The following is a 22069-nucleotide window of genomic DNA, read 5'->3' on the forward strand; positions in this document are numbered from 1 at the left end:
TTGTCCACTGAATTTTTATTCATGTTATCATCCCCCTCCCTTATCAGAGAGCATATTTGCTCTTCGATTCTTACATATGGGGTTTTTCCCCCAAAAAAGGAAAAAAAAGGAATGAAATGAGGACTCTCACCTAATCACTCTTCTACACTGTTTAACCCCGCAGATGCTTTTTACAAGAAAAAAATGAACAAAGCTTCAAATATTAAAAAAAATAATTTAAAAAACAAACAAAAAAAAGCTACCACATCCATAATAAAAACCCATAATATAAAATATTACATTCATCCATCACAGTGAATTCTGTACAAATCATAAATAAAACGTTATTGTCGTACTTTCTTAAAACAGGAATAAAAAATACTGTGTTTTTCGGACTATAAGCCCCCTGCATATGGCAGAGCGAGATTCTACATGCAGAATCCCACAGCCGAATCCGTCTCGGCCGGTAGCGGCGCATACCTGCTGTCTTCTCTCTTGATCTGCACTGCGGATGGTCTGCACAGCGAGCCGTTGGACTTGCGCACTACAGTTGGTTTGGTTTTTTTTAAACTCCTGCTTTTCCCTTGTCATCCCGTGGAATCCACAACCTTTCCGCAATTACAGGATCAGACTGCTTCCATTGACTGCATTGGAAGCCGTCCGCGCAGAATCCGCAGAAAAATGAAGCATGCTGCAATTTTTCATCTGCTTCCGAAAACCACAATTGGTTTTCGCAAGTGTGCAGAAAGAAATCGATTTCCCATATTATGCTATAGGCACTATTTGTTGCGGATTCACAGACACCCACCACAGATTCCGCTGAAAATATCCGTCTGTGGGCAGGAGCCCTAAGATGCAACCTTTGCTTAGGCAACAGAAAAAATATTCCATATTAAACATCTTTGGGGGTCTAATAAAGTGGAGGGGCTACCATAATTAACTTTGGTGTTCTAATATAGAACATGCGGGTTAACAGTGAATAAGCCGCTCCAATTAAACCTAGAGTCTATTCAAACAATGGCACAATCACATAAGTTCACATTCTACACATACATAGTACTGCTGCACGCACGTTGTAAATGTGCTAGCATATTAAACACTGTTAAATGCGGCATGTATGGATATCCAAATGATCGGGTAGGGCACTGCATCAGCACACTGCCAGATCATTAGGGCAGCGGTCAAGAGTCTCTGGATTTATCAGATCCCCCTGCCGCATCTATTTTGCTGAAAACTGTCTTAGGCAGCCTGCAGATGGGCGGAAATTCCGCGGCGGGATTTCCCGCGGAATTTTCGTCCCTGGAAACTGCCATAGGATTGCCAAACCTAGGCAGACAGCCGCAGTTTATCTGTGTGAAATCTCGCGTTGCAAACAAACCGCAGCATGCTCTATTTCTGTGCGGGGCTCTGCGAGCCCCACACAGAAACATCACTGCCCGGCCGCCGGCTCTGGTCTGCGCATGCACCGACTGCCCGGCAAGCCGGCACATCAAACAGCCGGAGCCGCGGGCGAGTACGCGCCGCTCTCTGCAGGCGCTCGGGTCAGGTCCCGCAGCCGGATCCAACCCTCACAGCAGGATCCAACCCGCCCGTCTGCAGGCGGCCTTATAGTTCGAAAAATACAGTCATTAAAAAATTGTATATACCTCAAAATGCCAACAAAAACTGCACGTTGTCCTGCAAAAACCAGGCTTACATACAGCTCTGTCGACTGCAAAATTAAAATTCTCTGGTGCAGGAATGTGGCCACACAAAAACTTTAGTTTTTTTACAAAAAGTATTTATATTGTTCAAAGGCAGTGAAACCTAATAAAACCTCTATAAATTTGTTGTCATAATTGTACTAATCCATAATATAAAGGTAACTATATATACACAACACTGTTAATGGCATAAAAATAAATCATAAAAAAACAATGGTCCAATAGCTTCATTCGGCCTTACATACTATGTTACTATGTTACCCCAGGGAGAGGGGGGGTTGTTAATATATTATAGTTATATGTCCATTTACAAGCAAGAAGTTCCAGTCATTCAAAATGCTGAAAGTTAAGTAAAAAAAATTATTGTGAGACAAAACAAGAAATATCTAAGTGTAGTACTAGACAAATACCTATTTGATCATTCACATTGTCATCGCTCCTCTGCCAGTTGGGGGTAGACTTTCCACTTGCCACCAGGTCACCCTGTGTATTCTGTCTGTCAATAGATGCTGGTGACCTTCGCCCAACTCCAAACCTGTTGGAAGGAAAACAAGGTTATGATTAGAAATATATTCTATCATCTCCATCACCGCCAACACACTTCATGTACATTATTTGCTTGGACCGTTGGTCCATGAATACCACCAGGGCTTGGGGATTAGTTCCCACCCACACATGATCAACAGCTCCATTAAAGTGAGAGAAGGATTATCGGCAAATCAAGGCACCCATAGGGAAACAAGTGCGTCCACAAATGCATTAAAAGCAAGCGGATTTGTTGTGTGGACACATTTCACTGTGGATCCTGCGTGGACGGTTTCCAATGAAGTTAATGAAAGCTGTCCGATCCATGGCCGGTCGGCAATTCAATTCAATTGTGGACGGGCTGCGGATACTGCAAGAAAGCAGGAGTTAAAAAAAAACAAAAAACGTACAGCGCATCCGCAGTGAAGAAGAAAGAAGATCCAGACAAGACACAGAAGACCCGCACAGGTAAAATACTGTCTTCGGCTGCGGGCAGGGTGGGATTCCGCTGCGGGCTCCTGCATGTGGAATCTGACCCGCCTGTGGACATGAGGCCTTATAGTGCAGATGTGAATGATCCCTTTGGTCCATGCAATTAATGCTTAGAGCTACATTAGACCATATAGTAAATTTAACAGTTCTATAAACTTTTGTGGTTCATTTATAATTACACAATTATAAACTGCATGAAACCTCTTTGGTCAACTTCAAATGAGTGCAATAGGGGAACATTTTAAAGGGAATCCGTCGGCTACTTTGAGCCTATAAGCTAAGTAGCTGATCAACCGAGTCTGGGAAAGTAAGTTTTAACAACTTATCTTCCCTGTTATCCCGGCGTCAACGCTCAAACTGGCTGCTGTAGATGATTGAGCAGCATGCCAAGTCATCCTCTCATTCTAAGCATAGCGTGTGCCTCAATGCATTCAGCGGTGGGCGGAGCATAGAAAGTGGGGGAACGGCAAGTATAAAACTCACACCCCGGACTCAGTGAATCAGCTGATTTGACCCCGTAGCTTATAGGGCTCAAAGTAAGTGACAGATTCCCTTTAAATAAAAGTCCGCCATATTTCTTTTATCCCGCTGTAGCTTCTTGCATCTAAATATAGAAATGATGAGTCAATTCGCTGGGAATCACATTAGATTCAATGTGACATTGCCTTTAAGATGCTACATGAACTGTAACGTAATGATGAACACCACTCAAGACTGAACAGTGGAAGGGCACTGAATATTTTGGGTTCAATAAACTTTGGAATTACATGAAGAGAAGTTTCTGATGCAGGGTATCGTCAGCGCTCGGTTCAATACTAATTCTTTATACATGGAGGTTCTCTGTCTATTCGCAGACTGAGCCTTCTGCAAAGGATAAACACGTCTGCTCTGTGCAATATCCTCCTCCGAGGCAATCAACGGCCACACTGGTGGCGAGCAGGGAGTTTGTAAGCGATAAGTCATTATCAGAAGGAACACAACACATTTCTTCTGCACACCTGGCTTTGGGATTTGACACTCTGGTCACAACCGCTCATTAGGGAAGGCGGCACACTAGAGCAATCAGCTTTATTTTCACAGGTTTACAGTCTGCCCTTCTCTTTAGGTCACTGAATACATTAGTTCTCTATGAAAAAATGCTGCCTGATATTCCTTATATTAACGGGTGTCATAGAAAACGTACTCGGCGGCAGATCTTACAGCAGTAAATCTGTCATTCAGCTTTCTATACCCCTTAGATGACAGAAAACCACACTACTACCTCGCTTTATTTATTCATGAATATGAATTCCACTTCATTCTCCCTGACATTGAGCCTATGTACAGGAACGCAGATATACGGAGCCAAATATGGCGCTATTGCATTTCAATGGGGGAGAGGCAGAATCAAGTTGCATTCTCCATCGTATGCCGTATATCAGACTAATTTTAATGCTTCTAAAGAATAAGTCAGTCAATCTTTGAAACGGAAGCTCAAAGGGATCTTCGCAGCCTACAAGACAGCTGTGTATTGTGTGCCGTAACACAGGTCAAAATACATACTGCACAGAGGAAGGAAGGGTCCAGCTCTCGTCCAAAAACAAGAACGTTGGTGCTGGACTCTACCTTCTGTTGTGCAGTGTTCTCCAAAGACCACAACAGCAGTTGACTCACGCACCACTTATGTGGGTCACCTTCCTGGAAACCACGTTCCTCTGTTGGACGCGGCAAAAGTGTTTGGTAGTATCTACGGGTACATTCACATGTAGCAGAATTGGTGCACATTTCCATATTGAAAAATAAACAACAGAAATAATGTCTCAATCCCGCTCAAAAACCGCAGCTTTGGCACGGATGTTGATGCGGATCTACTGCAGACTTCAACTGAAAGCTGTGGATCCGCATCAAAACCCACAACAAATGGCGTTGATTGTGATGCTGATCCACACAAAAAATACACAGTGCATAATCACTACATGTGAACGTAACTTGCCCCATTTTCAATAGAAAACCTGCCCCTTTTATCTTCCAAAACTTCAGGGCAGTCTAGACCCATAACTCTTCACTTTATCCCCATATCAGGTATAAAACACATTTTACACTACGGATATTAGGCTGCTAGGAACTGTACACCTCAGCCGCTGGAAGAATACCCACATAATGCGCTGCTCAGAGGTAAAACCTACATTAACTGCTGATCAATCATAATAGCTTTTTCACCATGGCTGGATGGACTATCAGGTTCCAAGCAAATGAGTGAAAGCAATAGATCTCCAGAGGCAAGCGGAGGACAAAAGAACGTGCAGCCTGTAAATAACAAGATGCTATATCAAGTACGTGGGAAGTAGAAGCTGCATTTAAAGAGACTGTCAGCATCTTTTTACACCCCTATGTGAGGGCAGCATTGGGTAGTGGCGGTATCTGTGCAGTAGTTTTGGAGAAAATTACATTTCATCAGTAGTAGCATATGCATAGAGGACTACTTGAAAGTAGTCCTGAAAGTAGCTTTGGATAAAAAATCCTTATGCGCTTTTTATCCGAATCTACTTTGATTTTTACCCCCATTTTAGTTAATAACTTGTCGTACAACTATTTGTTGCTCTTCAGATCGATGGATCGTCTTCAGGATTGAAAGACTGCACTAACAGAGCAGGCCGGGACTTGAAGTGCTAGTGGGATGTTTTCTTTCTAGAGCCCCTCCATAGCACAAGGTAAGTCCACCTCTCTTTTTTATTTGGACTGCTTTCTATATCACCACTCTATATCAAGGCACTGTCCTCAATCTGTGAATTCTTTAAAAGTAGTCCTGGATATTCATGAGTTGCAGGCTAGCTACACCCACTGCCTTCCAGCCAGTGATTGACAGCTGTCTGCCTATTGCTGGGCATACTGAGAGCTGCCAATCATTGGCTGAAGGGTGGGGGTGGGTGTGGCTAACCTGAAACTCATGCAGGACTAGTTCGGTGTCTGGCTGCTACTAATAAAATGTAAGCTTCTCCACAACTACTGCACAGATACAACAGACATATCTCTGCAATTAGCGTGACAGGCACTACCTTAAGTGAAGACTACAAAAGGATGACAGTCTCTTTAAGCCACTAGCCTATAGGAATATAAACAATATGATAACACAAATCTGTACTATTACTATTAGATGATTTTGTTACATAGCAAATACATTGATGTGGCAGTGGGCATAGACCTTACTCCAATTTTCTAGCATAATGGGAAACACACAATGGATTTTCAGCCCCTGTAAGTATAGTTAGTTTGTATGCAGTCTTTGGAGCAGTATAATGCTCTATGAGGCTCTGTGCTTTAGGACAGTGGCTCTTTAACCTTTTTCATCCCAGCGCCCCCTTTAGGTATTGGGATGGTGACCAGCGCCCCCCAAGCCTTATTAGTTTAAGCCTAGTAAAAGTTTACCTGGTTTACAAAGTTAAAGTACAAATTAAATGACGGAATACTTTTTTGGAAAGTTTGGTGTTTAACAGATTGGTAATTTTTAGAGACATGTTTTCACAATTAATGCTAAAGAAGGTTTTTAGTCAGCTTAATTTTTGTTGCTAAAAAGTAGTTGATAACGATTTAAAAACAGGTTAATTGTGGATACAATAATAAATAGGTTTTATTGCTGAAGATAACTTTTTTTGGGAAGCAAGCAATAATACCATCTTATCATTCGATAGAAACATACAACGCATAAAGAAAATGCAAGATACACCTTAATCCTTAATGGTCAAAAGACTTTTTAAAATCCAAGAACAATGAAATTTGACTAATAATAATGTTTGCCAGACTCAATCTGTGTCATTAATGGCTGCCTTGGGCCTGATGAGCGGACGCTAATTTCGCGATAGTTAGTTCTATCTTCGTCAATCGCAGTCTCAAGTCACCCCTTACACATATCTGAAGTTTGTCTCTTGGTTTTGTCAGGGGTTGCTGAAAGCCCCTCTCCACTAAGTACGTAGCTGGAAAAGCTAACACAAGCAACTTAACTTCCTGCCACAGGATAGCCACATTGTTGGAAAAGTGCTTGGGCTTCACTATCGTGTTTCAAGTCGATCAACTGCTCTTGTAATCTGGGATGAAATTCTCCTGCGTCTGCTGAAAATGGATTGAGTACCCATGTTGGTATTTCAAGGGTACATAGATCATGAAACCTAGTTTGCATGTCTTCTTTGGCTTGTTTAAGGTCTGAATCTTGAAGTTTGTCTCAGTCTTCACGTGCAACTTCTTGAAGACTCAGAAACTGACAGAGCTGGCGCCGACTCACGTTATTGGTAAGAAGGTCCAGTTTGGCAATGAAAGAAGAGATTATACCTTTAGCCTTAATTAAATTCATTTTGTCTCCTTGTAGCTTTGTGTTGATCTAGTTGAGTTTGTCAAATATGTCTGCGAGATAGGCAACGTCTAGTTGTCCTAGTTCAATTTCATCACAAAGGCTTGGGTCAATCGCCTGAAAAAAACTCGACTACTGTATGAAAAAGTTCGTAGAAGCGTCAGAAGAACTTTCCTCTTGACAGCCACCTCACTTCGGTGTGCAGGAGACGACGTTCAAATTCTTCGTAATGGTCTTGACAGAGCTTGCGGAGAAGACGTTCGTTCAAAGAATGCACTTTTATCTTGTTAACAGCATTAATTACATAACACAGAAAACCATGCAATCTCTCACACAAATGTTTAGCAACAAGGTGCTGCCGATGGAGCACACAGTGGACTGCCATTATGCCAGGTATAGCAGATTTTAAATAGGCTATAAAAGCGATATCGACTAATCATGGATGCAGCTCCGTCGGTTATACACGCAAGTACATTTGTTAAAGGGATGCTTTTTTTCTTCCACTCTTTTGTATTTAAAGGAACTTTTCGTGTCGGTGGTTAAATTTCTGGTAAACAACAGTTCCCCCACAACCTCTTCATTCCGATTAATGAAACGAACCATAAGCTAGCAGCAATGCTTCATTGTCTCTAACCGTTGACTCGTCAATTTGCATTACAAATTCTGTATTCTTTAACACATCCAAAAGGGTTTCTTCCACATCAACAGCCATTTCGTCAATTCTTCTTGAAACGCTGTCATTACTCAAAGGAATCGATTTCATCATGGCACACGCGTCAGGCCTCAGCATAGTACTGACAATCTCTAACTGTGGAGAACACAAGTGTTTCCCCCAATAGTATGTGATTTGCCACATTGCGCTATTAATAAAGAGAATTTATAGGAAGCAAGAAGGCCTTTGTCAGCACTGAGAGCAGATTTTCCAAATAGCTTGCCTACAGTGCTGCGGTTCTTTGACTTTGACTTTAAACCTTGGAAAAATGAAATAGGCTTACCGACTTTGTCTGAATGCATTTTTGCAAGGTGATCACTCAGTCTCGAAGGCTTCATAGCTTCATCCAAAAATTCCTTTTCACAAACAAGGCATAAGGGAAGCTGTCCATTTGTAGGAGAAGGGATGAATCTGTATTGTAAGTATTCATTTGAATATTGATGGCATTTCTTCTTCTCAGCCATTTTTATAAAGTATGCTCCAAGAATGCACTGCTTATGTCGCTCTATCATATAATGATGTATGACTTTTATAACTCCATGACTCCGCTACAGATCAATCCCACTGGATAACCTAAAGAACAACCTAACCCGCTGTATTTCATAATGCTGCTGATTGACTGGAATTTTTAATTGTGCGGGCCTCTGGGATTTGTAGTTTATATCAGTGTTCTGAAAAGACACTTGGCGTCCACCAAGACTACAACTCCCAGAGACCCACACAAGTGAAAGTTTGAAGCGGTTCCAGCTGACAGAGGCGTGCAGGCTGCACACAACTCCCATTCCATGTAAGTGATTCATATGGAAGTAAGTGCCTCGGTTTTGGATTTCACCGATTGCTTTCAGATGTATTATCGACGAAAATTGAGGTATCACTACTAGTTTTTTTTAAAAAATGTAGTTACTAGCTGGAAAAAAATAAATAAATAAAAAAATCAACCAAGCAAACACAGAATGACCCCTACTGCCCCCTTTATATTCTAACGCCTCATGCCGCCCCTTTACATTCCACCACCCCCATGAGAAGTAAAAATGCCCACGTTGAGAACCACCGCTTTACGATATGCAATTCATTTATTCACTGCTTACGTTGCCGTTAGAATTATATTAAGATATAAGAAAACAACACACAGCTTGTAAACACTTCATCCGCTGCCTGTCTTGCAGCATACCAAACAATTGCTGTACTTGGTGACCCTATGCATTGTACAGTAATTGAATGGTTTGAGCAACATTGACCTTTTAACATGCTGATATGAAATCACCACCTACTAGATGGCTAATAATATTCATAACAATTAGTGGCAAATACTGAAAAGGCAACAAACTAGCTCAGCATGCTCAGTCTTCTCCTGGGTCACAATAAGTGAGATCTTTAAATATAGATATTAAAAAAACCAAAAGCGACTCATTAAAAGGCCATGAAAAACTTTGTGTATGAAAAACCAGTCCATAGATATCTTACCAAGTCCCTGCAGAAAAAAAATGATGCAGTTATAAGTTTTTGATTTTTTTACCCTCAAGCGCATTTAGAAAGTATCAAGCGTGGTTTACAAGTTCTCCTACATTCAACTTTCTGGCTGGGGGCGCTCCCAGCACTAATCTGGTCTTTCTTATGAAGGAGCACAAGCTCAGCTCTCCCTTGAGGCTGTGTAGCATAACCACGCCCACTTAATACCACACAGCTATCATCCTGCTGGTCTCGTTCCTCCTCACTGCTGATAAGAGCAAAAGGTTCACCTGGAGTGAATTGCAGCCCTCTGTAGTAGTAGCTCTCTCTGCTCTCTGTCCCCCTAATCTCCTCCAGCATCCCCCGAAACTGTCATACAGCAGTAAATGCATTTTCACAACATGGGAGCAGACATGGGGAGGAGCTCAGAAACAATACATCAGTTTACAGTGATTAACAGAATTTGCTAAAATTTCAGTCTTCTAGTGTGGACCAATTACAAAAAGTCTGCATTTCCAAACACATTGATTTTTTTAAAAAGTGCAATGGCACAAATAGTCTTTAGCTTCAAATGGTAAAGAGTTGTGTGCATGCTCAAATTAAAATGTGACTCAAACAGATAAAACAGATTCCCTTTAAGACCATCTAATTCATCACTTTGAGTCCTTCTCGGTTGTGCTTATAGAGCCAGTGTGCCTCACTCCCCGTGTTTCTCAAGCAGTGTTTCCCGTCTAGCGGTTTTCGGCTTTGCAGCTGCCTGAGAAGCTGAACTATTCCTTAAACATAATGATATAAACAAAAGTACAAACTCCACAGAAAATAATGTTTTCAATTATATTAAATGAGACCACATTCTGAATTTCTCTCATTTCTACCTTTGTCAGGCATACAAAGGACTGGAGACAGCACAGAGTGTGCACTAAAAACCACACGCATTTCTAGGTGGTGTAAACTAGGGATATTTGGAGCTCCTTGCCAACTGTGAGCTTATGGGTAGGAACAACAGTCATACAGTAAGAAGTGTTATAATTTACTGTAACAATGCTCTACAGAAAATATACTCCAGCAATTTAGTTTCTGCCTCAGAGCTTACACTCCAATTCACACACAAAGGCTGGCACGTGCTCCAAGTCAGGAGAATGTAATTGTAGCAATGCCGCTTATTACAGTAATATTAAATAAGTGAAAGTGCTCAGCTACATAATTACTTCCATACCCATAATAATACAAAATGAATGTGACGCTATAAGAGATATGCAGTACTTACAGGGGGCTTATCAAGGACTAGAAAAAGGGTCTGCAATTTTTCTAGAAACAGTGCCTCATCTGTCCATAAGCTGGTACTGCGTCTCATCCCTATTAAAGTCAGGAAGGGGTACGGTTTCTCCTTGTGGAGAATGCTAAGTAGATGTAGGGGACTTGGAAAAAGAGTATGCAAATATGTTCTCTATCATGAAGAAGGAAAGCTGTCTCTCTAGTGCCACCTATTGGAAGTCAATGACCAAGGATATAAGCCAAATCAGTCTTATCCATAAGAAGATGTGACATCTGAAGAATGTGGTTTTGGGCTGGGGGTCTGTGACTGCAGCTGAGCTGCAATATCACATGTGCCAGCCTGCCTGCGCACACATATAATATATATATACATATACATGTACACACAGCTTTCTCCCAGAAACACCAGTGTCCACGGGTCCTGCAGATCAAATAAACCAAAGTGAAGTGAACGAGACAGGGCTGCAGTACCATGGATGGAGTGCCGATTTTGGAGGGCAGCAGACATGCTTTTGAATACAATACAATCTGTTTAAAATGGGTTTTCTATTTTCTGTTCTATCCCACCCCACTCTCCCCAAGCATACATTTATATGGCAATTTTCTGATGTGATTTCTGTGCACAGATGCAGTGGTATCAAATGAGAAAAGAACCCCTGATCTTAAACGGGTCTATTTACACATGCGATTTTTCTCACTTCATGATCAGTAGGAGTCGAACCTCAAGGTCCCCACATGGATCTTGAGAATGAAGGGGACACTGCATCCTCTTATAACTTTTCCCCACGCTGTAATGCCCCCAGCCAACCTCTGGCTGATCTACAGGAGCTCAGTCAGACACACTTGTCATTGTTTACTACAGAATTTGTCTTTTCATATTGGATCAACTTGTAATTTTTCATAGCTTAGAACTGATATGGTTTTATCATAAAATGCATAACACATGTTCAAGTCATTAACAACATGGGCCACGCCTATGGGACCATATTTTGGACAAACATTAGGCACAGGCATGCCTGTGAATATTACATTTGATAAACATAGTGAAATAAAAGTGTGGAATTTACCTGAAGACTCACAGGTTTTCAATGTAAAGCTGCATAAAAATTACCATAGGCAATTCATAGGATAATACTTAAAGGGAACCTGTTACAAGGTGTGCCATAAACTAAGATTTGGTGCTCATACAGCAGTTTCCTTAGCGTACGGGAAGGTACTTCTACTTACCCAGCTCCCTGATCCAGCGCTGTCACTCCAGAAAGTCTGCGCGGACCGCTAGCTGCATGCACGTACTCCTATCGATTGTTATGGGAGTGCGCGCATAGCGTACAGCCAGCGGTCCGTGCTGATAGAGCTGGATTAGGTAGAAGAGTAAGTATAAGAAATACCTCTACGGACTTCAGGAAAGCTGCCATACAAGCACCATTAATTAGTTTATTGTGCTCATATCTGGTCACAGGTTCCCTTTATCACAATTTTCTGCAAAACTGTTCCCCATGCCATAACTAATAGGCATATACTAGCATCTTTCTGGCTCCCTGGCGATGCCCAGTCCTTCACTTCCCTTGTTTGTTTACAGGCTAAATGCAGCCTGTTTATGGGAAGTCACAGGCTGCTGCAGCCAATGACCGAGCTCAGCGATCATGTGCTGAACTCTGTCATTGGCTGCAGTAATATGTGACTACCCGTAAACAGGCTGGGGCAGCGTGTAAACATGATATCACGAGGGAGAACTGGAGCAATGGTGCGGGGAGCCAGCAGAGGTGAGTATATGCCGGTTAGTTATGTTACTACATGGGAAATAGGATTTTGCAGGGAAAAAAAAGCAACTCTGAAAACCCCTTTAACTACAAAACTTCCATATACACTGGGACAGAACAACCTTTGGCCTAGGGAAAAACCCTTATAAAAGAGAAGGTCTTCTTTAAAAACCCTATTTTCAAATGTTTTACTAGGGCATATTGAACAGCATTGCTGATTCAGGACCTCCATCAATTAGCCATAGCAGTAAAGAGCATCACTTGGATGTGGAGCACCCAGCCTGTCCATGCTTTGGCGAGAAAGCCCTTTGATGTCAACGGACACCATGTTCATTTTCACTGCGCTGGCATTGAATATTTCTTGCTAGGTTCCTCTACAGATTATAACTGATCACAGAGTCTCCCAGGCAGTTTGAATATCTTCAGGATACCCTTCTAACAAAAAATGGACAACCCCTTTAAAAACATGCAAGGAAAGACTTTCTTAAGTCACACCACACGAATGACTTAAGAATGGATAGAAAAAACAAGTCCAGCAGTAAATGAAACCACACTTCTGGGAAAGCGATGGGAAGAATGCAGCTTTCCAGAAGCTGCAAGAACCAAGACCAATATTATGATTTACTCAAAATCCAAAGACAAAGAGCTGGATGTTCACAATGAAAACAAGGAGTGACATACCCTTCGGGCATTGATTTCTGCCTGTGATTGGAGCCTCCACTTGAGCCGGTATCACTGGAGGTAGAAATATTGCTAGGAGAATTACGACACTGCTGGGATCGTCCAATAGCGACAGATGAAACAGAGACATATATCTCTGATGACGGAGACAGCCTTATTCAAACCAGACAAGATATAATTTATTGGACAGAGTCGGAGAATTCTCCCCTGCTTGTACTAATTGTTAGCATCATGAAGTTAGTGAAGTTAAATGGAAGTTGATCCAAAATGAAAGTAATACAATCCTCATATATGGTACCGCCTGGTAAGTTATGGGTAGTGGGGTTAGGCCTGTGCTGGAACTACTGCCTATGTTAATAAATTAATATAAAATTCCAAAGCAAAAATTTCACTTAGAACATTAGTTAAAAAGAAAATGTTTGTGCGACTATTACTTAGTGGAGATGGTTCCTGCAAATGTTCACATGCCAACATATAAACCCTCCATTTACAAGATTAGGTTTAATGCCATTGCCTGCAATTTCTAGCTTACCTCTTGCTCTCCAGTGGCCGACCGTCACTGGAAATACTGCGTGGAATGTTTGCGGAACGTTCTGGCGTCTGCATTTTCCCATCTCCTTTAACAGAAGATACTCTTGACGAGACTGGACTCTGAAGCTGAGAAGGGATTTGTCTCAGTTGTGCAGCCTCTCCTTTGGCGGCGTTTCTTTGCCACTTGTTGTTGTTTCTGAATGGAAACTTCAACTCATACGGGATGCCCTCCGTCATTTTATACTCTACAGTTGGCATGCGGTAGGTTTCGCAGCAGCCTCTAAAAAAAGAGAAGTATTCATAGTAGTTAGACACAGACAGTACGCTATGGGTAATTAAAAATGTAATACATTCAGTTTACTGAAGAACTCGAAATAACCTGAAAGACAAGCCGGAGAGGAGTTGGGAGGGGGTCACTGCTCAACATGGACCTTCAAAAAGAAGGCTTTACTTTGGTCAGCTCTCACAACACAGATATGTAATAGAGAAGCTGATGTTACAATGATAGTGCCCGTGCTCTCCACCACTTTAAGGAGCCCTTAGCTCATATGTACCCCATAAACTACAATAATTGGCTAATAGAAAAAGGGGTGCACAGTCAGATGATGTAATTTTTATACTTACCTTTTGAAGGTAAATATAAAAATTACATCTTCGAACTCCGCTCCCCTTCACAGATGAGCATATTACTTTATAGGGCTCAAAGCAACTAACAAGCTCTTCAAGTTTGATGGAGGAGTTTCTACTCAACTTTGCCCAAACAGTAGAGCTGTGTCACGGCGATACCAGTCCCTTCGCTGCACTACAGGCCAGTAGGCTCAGCCTACATTACTACTAACACTTGGTTTATACCACCAGTGTGTAATTGTAGAGTACGGGGCATTGTACTTCCAGTATGACACATGCCAATTGTGGAATATATCACAATAGCAGCAGGGGGCTCGAAAAATAACATGTTAATGATCCCCATAATTTATTCTATTGCAATTAAGCTAGCTTTCCAAATAAACTGGATTTTTTAAGTCTCCTCCACTTTGTTATAACCTCCTGGGACCCACTTATCCATGGTTTGTTTGATATTTTTGGTATTGGTCCCCTTGCCCACCCAAAAAACCTAGTTATTTATTAGATATCTTCTTTAAAATTATTATCAGTTCGTAACATATTTTGTGGGGTTGCTGCAACATATCCCATTTGGGCACGGTCCCAACACCTCATCCTCTGTTGATAATGTGAAATTAAATGTGCTAGCTAACATAATTTCATCTGCTGGCAAGGTGTCAACAAATTCACATAAAACTGCAATAAGTAGATGAAAAGGCCCATACTTAAACAGTTCTAGGGTTTATTCGTTAAATTAAGAGATGGAAAAGCTTAATAATTAACACCCCTCAGGTTTACCTCGACTTACTGCAGAAAGCCCTAAAGACACTGAACACTAATTACATATCAGTTCATATTTTACAGCCTTGCTAATATCCATCTCTATATCTCTCTCTCCACACAAACATACACACAGGGTTAGTGAAACTAAACTTGGTGTTCTGCTGCTCCAAATGAGACGAAAGTCAGACAATGGCTACTTTAGACACTGTGCTCACCATTTATTTATATAAAAATAAAAAAAAAATTGTAAAAAAGTTGCCAATAGGTGGCACTGTAACTATACAAATCACACTACAAAATGTTCAATAAGTCCACCTTGGTTTTCAAAAATACTCTCCATTCACAGAACCACGAGGGGGAGGTTCAATTTAGCTAACCCTGTACATGTATCCCAAGCAACCCTGATATTGTAGAACTGCCCCACTTCACCAAAATTCTTAAATCTTAATTCTACACAAGAAATATTACTCCTTCCATTAAACCAGTGTTCCCCAAAGTCCTCAGGGACCACCAACTGTTCATGTTTTCAGGATTTCCTAAGTGTTGCACAGGTGATGTAATTATTGTCGGTGCCTCAAACATTGCCACAGATGTTCTTACCATAGGATATCCTGAAAACATGATCTGTTGGTGGTCCCTGAGGACTGGAGTTGGGGACCCCTGCATTAAACCACTGAGCTGGTGTATTCTTCGGCACAAACGCCACCTCAGAGAAGCATTGCAGAATTCTGCCACTCAGATACTATATTCTCAGTGGTTGTACAATAACCAACATAAATAAGATTATTCCCACACCCAGCCCACTAGAAAAGCCCACAAACTAAGTAACATGTTAAATACTAAGCAACTGCTACAAATTTACAGAAAAGTGATATCAAGTTCTGTACCAGAGACGTAATATACTAAATAAAAATCCAAAGGTCTCCCTGAAAATACAGGGTCCGACTGCTTAACACTATTAGTTAAAAAATAAGTGTGAACCTGCAAAGAATAATCTACACATGCCACTAACACATAATGGGCTTGATTTATGCTAACAAGCACAGATGAAAATTGGAGATTTTGCCCATAGCAACCAACCATATTTTAGCTCCAACTTTCATCTTTCTACTGCAATTTGATTGCTAGAGGGAACAACTCCACTTTTTTCGAGTTTATTTTAAAAAAAAAAGGCTCATTGACACTTTAAATATTTTCTCCCCATCTTAAAGCCATGCACAGTACCTAATTAAACAAATGCAAAGGAGCATTATCAGGTCAGGGATAATGTTTTTGAATCTCCAAAACATTACAAAAATGTGTTCAACCTAATGCTACCCATGATCTTCTGCAACTTTGCCTACTAAGAAACATTGTGTGATTGGCATTGCATGAGTCTAAAGGCATTTAGATTGTTGACAGAGCATGTAATAAGTAAAAGTTAATTAACCAATTACCTCATCAAATCTGAAAATTATGCAATTAAAAAAAAAATTAAATTGAGTTCACAATTCTAGAGTAACTACAAGAAATGTCATAATTATGTTACTGTTCCACAGCTTGTGATCATATTCTATCCCTTGTGCTACTGATTTCACATGGTACATGAATGATAACTAGGTTGCACTATGGGGCGAAAAGAAAATTGATCAGTCACATATAATACCTGCGAGGAATGCCATCATCGTGTGGAGGGATGATGACCACTTTAACTGTTACGGATGTTCTCAGAAGGTCAATCATCTGCTCATGGCTTAATGTGGCAACCGCGACTTTACAGATTTCAACCAAACGGCTTCCTTGTCTTAAGCCAGCCTGCCAAGCATAGCCATAAGGCTCTACTTCAGCAACTATTCCTTCATAATTGACATGGAAGCCAAGTTGCCCCAAACCATTTCTTCTCAATGTCATTTCCACTGATTCACATCCTTTTGTGACAATCTGAAATTCAAGTGTGAAAGGTTTAAAGAAAAAAAAAAGCTAGAAATGAGAAAAAAAAATCAATTTTTAAACATGAAGATATAGCAATTATAGAGACACTAAAAGTCAAACCACATAAATGAAGACAAAAGGAACGATGTGTAAGAGAATGACCTTATCATAAGAATTTGTACTAGGACTAATTCACATATCTACTCAACGAACATGAACCAGAGTACATGTCATAACACCCTATAAAGCATCTCTATTAACAGTACTTTATGTAATGACTAGCTCTAAATCTCTGGCGCGTCAAGAACATCGGTCAGTTACTGCTAATGGCGTCTTCATATTATTATCTGACATTAAGACACATCTGACTTCAGCAATATTTTATGGACTTAGGATCTTACTTCCAGTCTCTTGACAATTTCCTTGATCTCATCAGAATTGTTGCTGTAGCTTCTGATAAACACACATTCTCCTCGCTCGTAGAAAATTTTAACAGCTGCGTTGTTAGATGTCCATCCTATAATGTCTCGACTTGAGCAGTTAAATATCACATTTTTTGTTTCCTGGTCAAGCAGAGCTAGTATTTCGTTGGAGATGCATAGGAGACATTCAATCTCCAAAGCATTGCTGAAGTCTTCAACTTGGACACTCCAGACGATTGCTCCTATGCTGTACAGCTCAGCCCATGAATATGGTTTTGCCTTTTCTTTCTTCTTGGAAGCTAGTGAGATGAATGGAAACTTTCCAGACGAATCAATGGAGGTGTTGGTGACATTTTTCTCAGCTAGGTCTTTCAGGTACTCTTGGTGGGTTCTAGTAGCCATAGCTCGAAACTTCTCAGACTTGTGAGCAGCATTCTCTGCATTAATAACTTTGGCTAAGAGGAAGTCCCTGAACACTGTAGATTTGGGGAAGGTGAAACTTTTTGGGATTGGCGGGCCAAAAGCAGGAACATCCCTTGATCGTGTAACTGCAACACTGCAATATAGAAAAATGCATACTATAAAACCCTATTAAAAGTTGCAAACACAGTTACAATTTCACAAAAGTTGATTATGACGACTTACAGACCATCATGGAAAAATGTGGCCCCGTTAGTAAAATCGAAGACAAAGCTAGAACACTGGTCATGTGCAAGACAAGTCAAAGGCTACTGTCAAAAGACATCCATATGGTCTAATAGGACACATGGACAAGAATTTCATCAAGGGCTTATCATTTCTCTGCCATCAGTATAAGAGCAATTCTGTCTTAAAGGGAGTGAGTAATGACCTACACTACCGTTCAAAAGTTTGGGGTCACCCAAACAATTTTGTGTTTTCCATGAAAAGTCACACTTATTCACCACCATGCGTTGTGAAATGAATAGAAAATAGAGTCAAGACATTGACAAGGTTAGAAATAATGATTTGTATTTGAAATAACATTGTTTTTACATCAAACTTTGCTTTCGTCAAAGAATCCTCCTTTTGCAGCAATTACAGCATTGCACACCTTTGACATTCTAGCTGTTAATTTGTTGAGGTAAGCTTGAGAAATTGCACCCCACGCTTCTAGAAGCATCTCCCACAAGTTGGATTGGTTGGATGGGCACTTCTGGCGTACCATACGGTCAAGCTGCTCCCACAACAGCTCAATGGGGTTCAGATCTGGTGACTGCGCTGGCCACTCCATTACCGATAGAATACCAGCTGCCTGCTTCTGCTGTAAATAGTTCTTGCACAATTTGGAGGTGTGTTTAGGGTCATTGTCCTGTTGTAGGATGAAATTGGTTCCAATCAAGCGCTGTCCACTGGGTATGGCATGGCGTTGCAAAATGGAGTGATAGCCTTCCTTATTCAGAATCCCTTTTACCCTGTACAAATCTCCCACCTTACCAGCACCAAAGCAACCCCAGACCATCACATTACCTCCACCATGCTTAACAGATGGCGTCAGGCATTCTTCCAGCATCTTTTCATTTGTTCTGCGTCTCACAAACGTTCTTCTTTGTGATCCAAACACCTCAAACTTGGATTCATCCGTCCACAACACTTTTTTCCAGTCTTCCTCTGTCCAATGTCTGTGTTCTTTTGCCCATCTTAATCTTTTTCTTTTATTGGCCAGTCTCAGATATGGCTTTTTCTTTGCCACTCTGCCCTGAAGCCCAAAATCCCGCAGCCGCCTCTTCACTGTAGATGTTGACACTGGTGTTTTGCGGGTACTATTTAATGAAGATGCCAGTTGGGTACCTGTGAGGCGTCTGTTTCTCAAGCTAGAGACTGTAATGTGCTTATCTTCTTGCTTAGTTGTGCAACGCAGCCTCCCACTTCTTTTTCTACTCTGGTTAGAGCCTGTTTGTGCTGTCCTCTGAAGGGAGTAGTACACACCGTTGTAGGAAATCTTCAATTTCTTAGCAATTTATCGCATGGAATAGCCTTCATTTCTGAGAACAAGAATAGACTGTCGAGTTTCAGATGAAAGTTCTCTTTTTCTGGCCATTTTGAGCGTTTAATTGACCCCACAAATGTGATGCTCCAGAAACTCAATCTGCTCACAGGAAGGTCAGTTTTGTAGCTTCTGTAACGAGCTAGACTGTTTTCAGATGTGTGAACATGATTGCACAAGGGTTTTCTAATCATCAATTAGCCTTCTGAGCCAATGAGCAAACACATTGTACCATTAGAACACTGGAGTGATAGTTGCTGGAAATGGGCCTCTATACACCTTTGTAGATATTGCACAAAAAAACAGACATTTGCAGCTAGAATAGTCATTTACCACATTAGCAAATGTATAGAGTGCATTTGTTTAAAGTTAGGACTAGTTTAAAGTTATCTTCATTGAAAAGTACAGTGCTTTTCCTTCAAAAATAAGGACATTTTAATGTGACCCCAAACTTTTGAACGGTAGTGTATGTATAAAATCAAATTATGTGTCAAATATTTTTTTTTAATGTCGGCATCTATATATAAAAAAAAGTACTAAAGAAAAAAAAAACCCTCAAAAATCCTGCAGTTTTTACACTGATCACCAAGCCTAGCAATAGGCCGACACTTCCTGTTCTGTAGAGAAAACTTTCCAGCAGTCAACACCACCACAGCCAGGTTTACAATGAAAGGTAATCCCTATATATAAATAACCTATAATCCATGATTCGAAATAGGGGATTGAGGCAGCTCATCTACATTCCCCTCCCTACAATGACCTCTGCACAGGTCACAGAGCATGCCCACAACACTCTTCAATAGAAGTCAGTTGGCTCCCTCCTGTCCACCATGTGTATAAGACCCATGAGGCTGCTGTAAACCACATCTCTAAATGCTGTTTAAGGGGTTGTACCAAAATTGCAACTTATCCTGTATCTACAAGATAGTGGATGACTTACTGAGCGTTGGGTGTCTTCCTGTTCAAGACTCCCAACAATCTCAAAAACAGGACCCCCGTGTCTCGCTCTGTCAGTGCAGCAGTCGCTTCAGAACTTGCAGCGACGTCACTGTGAATGTAGCGCTGGCCGAGCATATGCGGTCAGGGCTACATTCATTGAAGCTGATGGAAATAAAAGTGGATGCTGCTCTGGTATTTCGGCAGTCCTACTGACAGTGAAAAGAGCGATAGTGCTCTTGCACGATCAGCGCTCCATTAAGTCTCCTCCTCGCTGCAGGGGGTGTGGTAACCTAGCAGTGAAGACGACAGGGGATATGAGACCCCCATTCTTGAGACAGGCGAAGGTTTTAGCAATGAGACCCCCACTGATCAGCAAATTATCTCCTATCCGATGGATAGGGAATAACTAGCAAATTTGGTATAACCCCCTTAACGCCTTAGTGACGGAGCTTTTTTGCTTTTTTCCCCCCATTTCGTTTTTTCCTCCTCCCTTTTAAAAAAATCGTAGCTCCTTTATTTATCCATCGACATCGCTATATGCGGAACTAGTTGTATCTTTCAATGGTACTATTTATTGTACCATATACTGCAAAAACGTTAAAAAATTCTAAGAGAAATGGAAAAAACACAACATTCCGCCATCTTTCGGTGCGTCCTGTTTCTACGGCGCACAAACTGCAACAAAAATGACCCGATAACTTTATTCTATGGGTCAGTACGATTACTACGATACCAAACTTGTATAGTTTTTTTTTTTTTGCTGTACTACTGGTATATATTTTTTTTTTTAAGATAATTAATTTTGTTAAATTATTTTCTGTATCCATTTTCTGCGCACAATAACTTTATTTTCCTGTCGACATAGTTACGTGAGATTCCACTTGGTGCGGTACGTACTGTCGTTTCAGTTGGTATCCTTAGAATTGACTTTTTGATCGCTTTTTATTGCAGTTTTACTCGGAGAGAAGGTGACCAAAAAAGTGCATTTTGGCCTTTTTTTTTTTCGGACCACGTTCATCGTGCGGGGTAAATAATACATTACTTTGATAGATCGGACTTTTATGGATGCAGCGATACCAAACACGTATTTTTGGTTTATTATTTTGATTTTTTTATTGCAAATATGGCAATAAAAAAATAAGGTGTTTTTTTTTAACTTTTATTACTTTTTTTTAAATAATTAGTTAAACATTTTTGTACTTATTTTTACACTTTTAGTCCTCCTAGAGGACCACAACCAGCAATGCTTTGATCGTTCCTGCAGTATGATATAATGCCATAGCATTACATCATACTGCATTCTGACAGGCAGTCAATCAAGCCACCGCATGGGGATGGCTTGATAGGCAGTCTCCCAAGGCAGCCCTGGGGCCTTTTAGATTGCGGCTATTGCCCTCGGGTGTCAGCTGTGATAAACAGCTGACACTCGCACTGTATGGAGGGAGATAGTGCTCCATACACGTCCTGAAACGGCAGGAGGTAAAAATACTATGGGGCCGTCACTAAGGGGTTAACTACTCAGGTAGAATCCCAAAGTCATGCACAGAAAAGACTAAATAAACGAATAAATAAAAAAAAAATCTACAATTCAAAGATAAAAACAGATGACAAAAGGAAGATGGCTCCATCTGGGTTTAATTGGTTAAAAAAAATATAGGAGATATAGTCCCTTTAAGCTGGAGACTAAAAAGTTGAGGGCAGACTGCTCACTAGGGAAGTACCTCCTAACAAAACACTGTGGTTACTAGGAAAATAATTCCGGGCACAAAAATAGTCAGAAATGACCTAGCAGTTTGACTCGAAGCTGGATTAGATCGGACAACAACAGTGGACTTTGTAGTAGTCAAACTTTGCCAATCTCAAGGTCAACCTGCATTATTAATCAGATTTTTCTGACAGAAAGAAAGTTTTGCAGACAAAACCTTCAAAAAAAGAACCTGTTCCTACTATGCGAACCAGGGGTGCATTCCACAACAGG

General features: G+C 40.9%; 1 protein-coding gene across 8 annotated transcripts in view; it reads right to left on the minus strand.

Moving 5' to 3' along the window:
• Positions 1–22069, minus strand: part of SIPA1L1 (signal induced proliferation associated 1 like 1) — a 255828-nt gene that overhangs the window by 35611 nt on the left and 198148 nt on the right. For 7 of the 8 annotated variants that reach the window (XM_066608379.1, XM_066608380.1, XM_066608381.1 and 4 more), the window contains 5 exons: positions 17127–17703; positions 16460–16734; positions 13430–13708; positions 12898–13050; positions 2093–2217 (listed from right to left, as the gene is read on the minus strand). In XM_066608379.1, the coding sequence (XP_066464476.1) occupies positions 2093–2217; positions 12898–13050; positions 13430–13708; positions 16460–16734; positions 17127–17703 (1409 nt within the window). The remainder of the gene's footprint in view (positions 1–2092; positions 2218–12897; positions 13051–13429; positions 13709–16459; positions 16735–17126; positions 17704–22069) is intronic. The other variant, XM_066608385.1, reaches the window with a different exon arrangement.

This window comes from Eleutherodactylus coqui, chromosome 6 (assembly GCF_035609145.1).
Source record: "Eleutherodactylus coqui strain aEleCoq1 chromosome 6, aEleCoq1.hap1, whole genome shotgun sequence".
Lineage (NCBI taxonomy): Eukaryota > Metazoa > Chordata > Amphibia > Anura > Eleutherodactylidae > Eleutherodactylus > Eleutherodactylus coqui.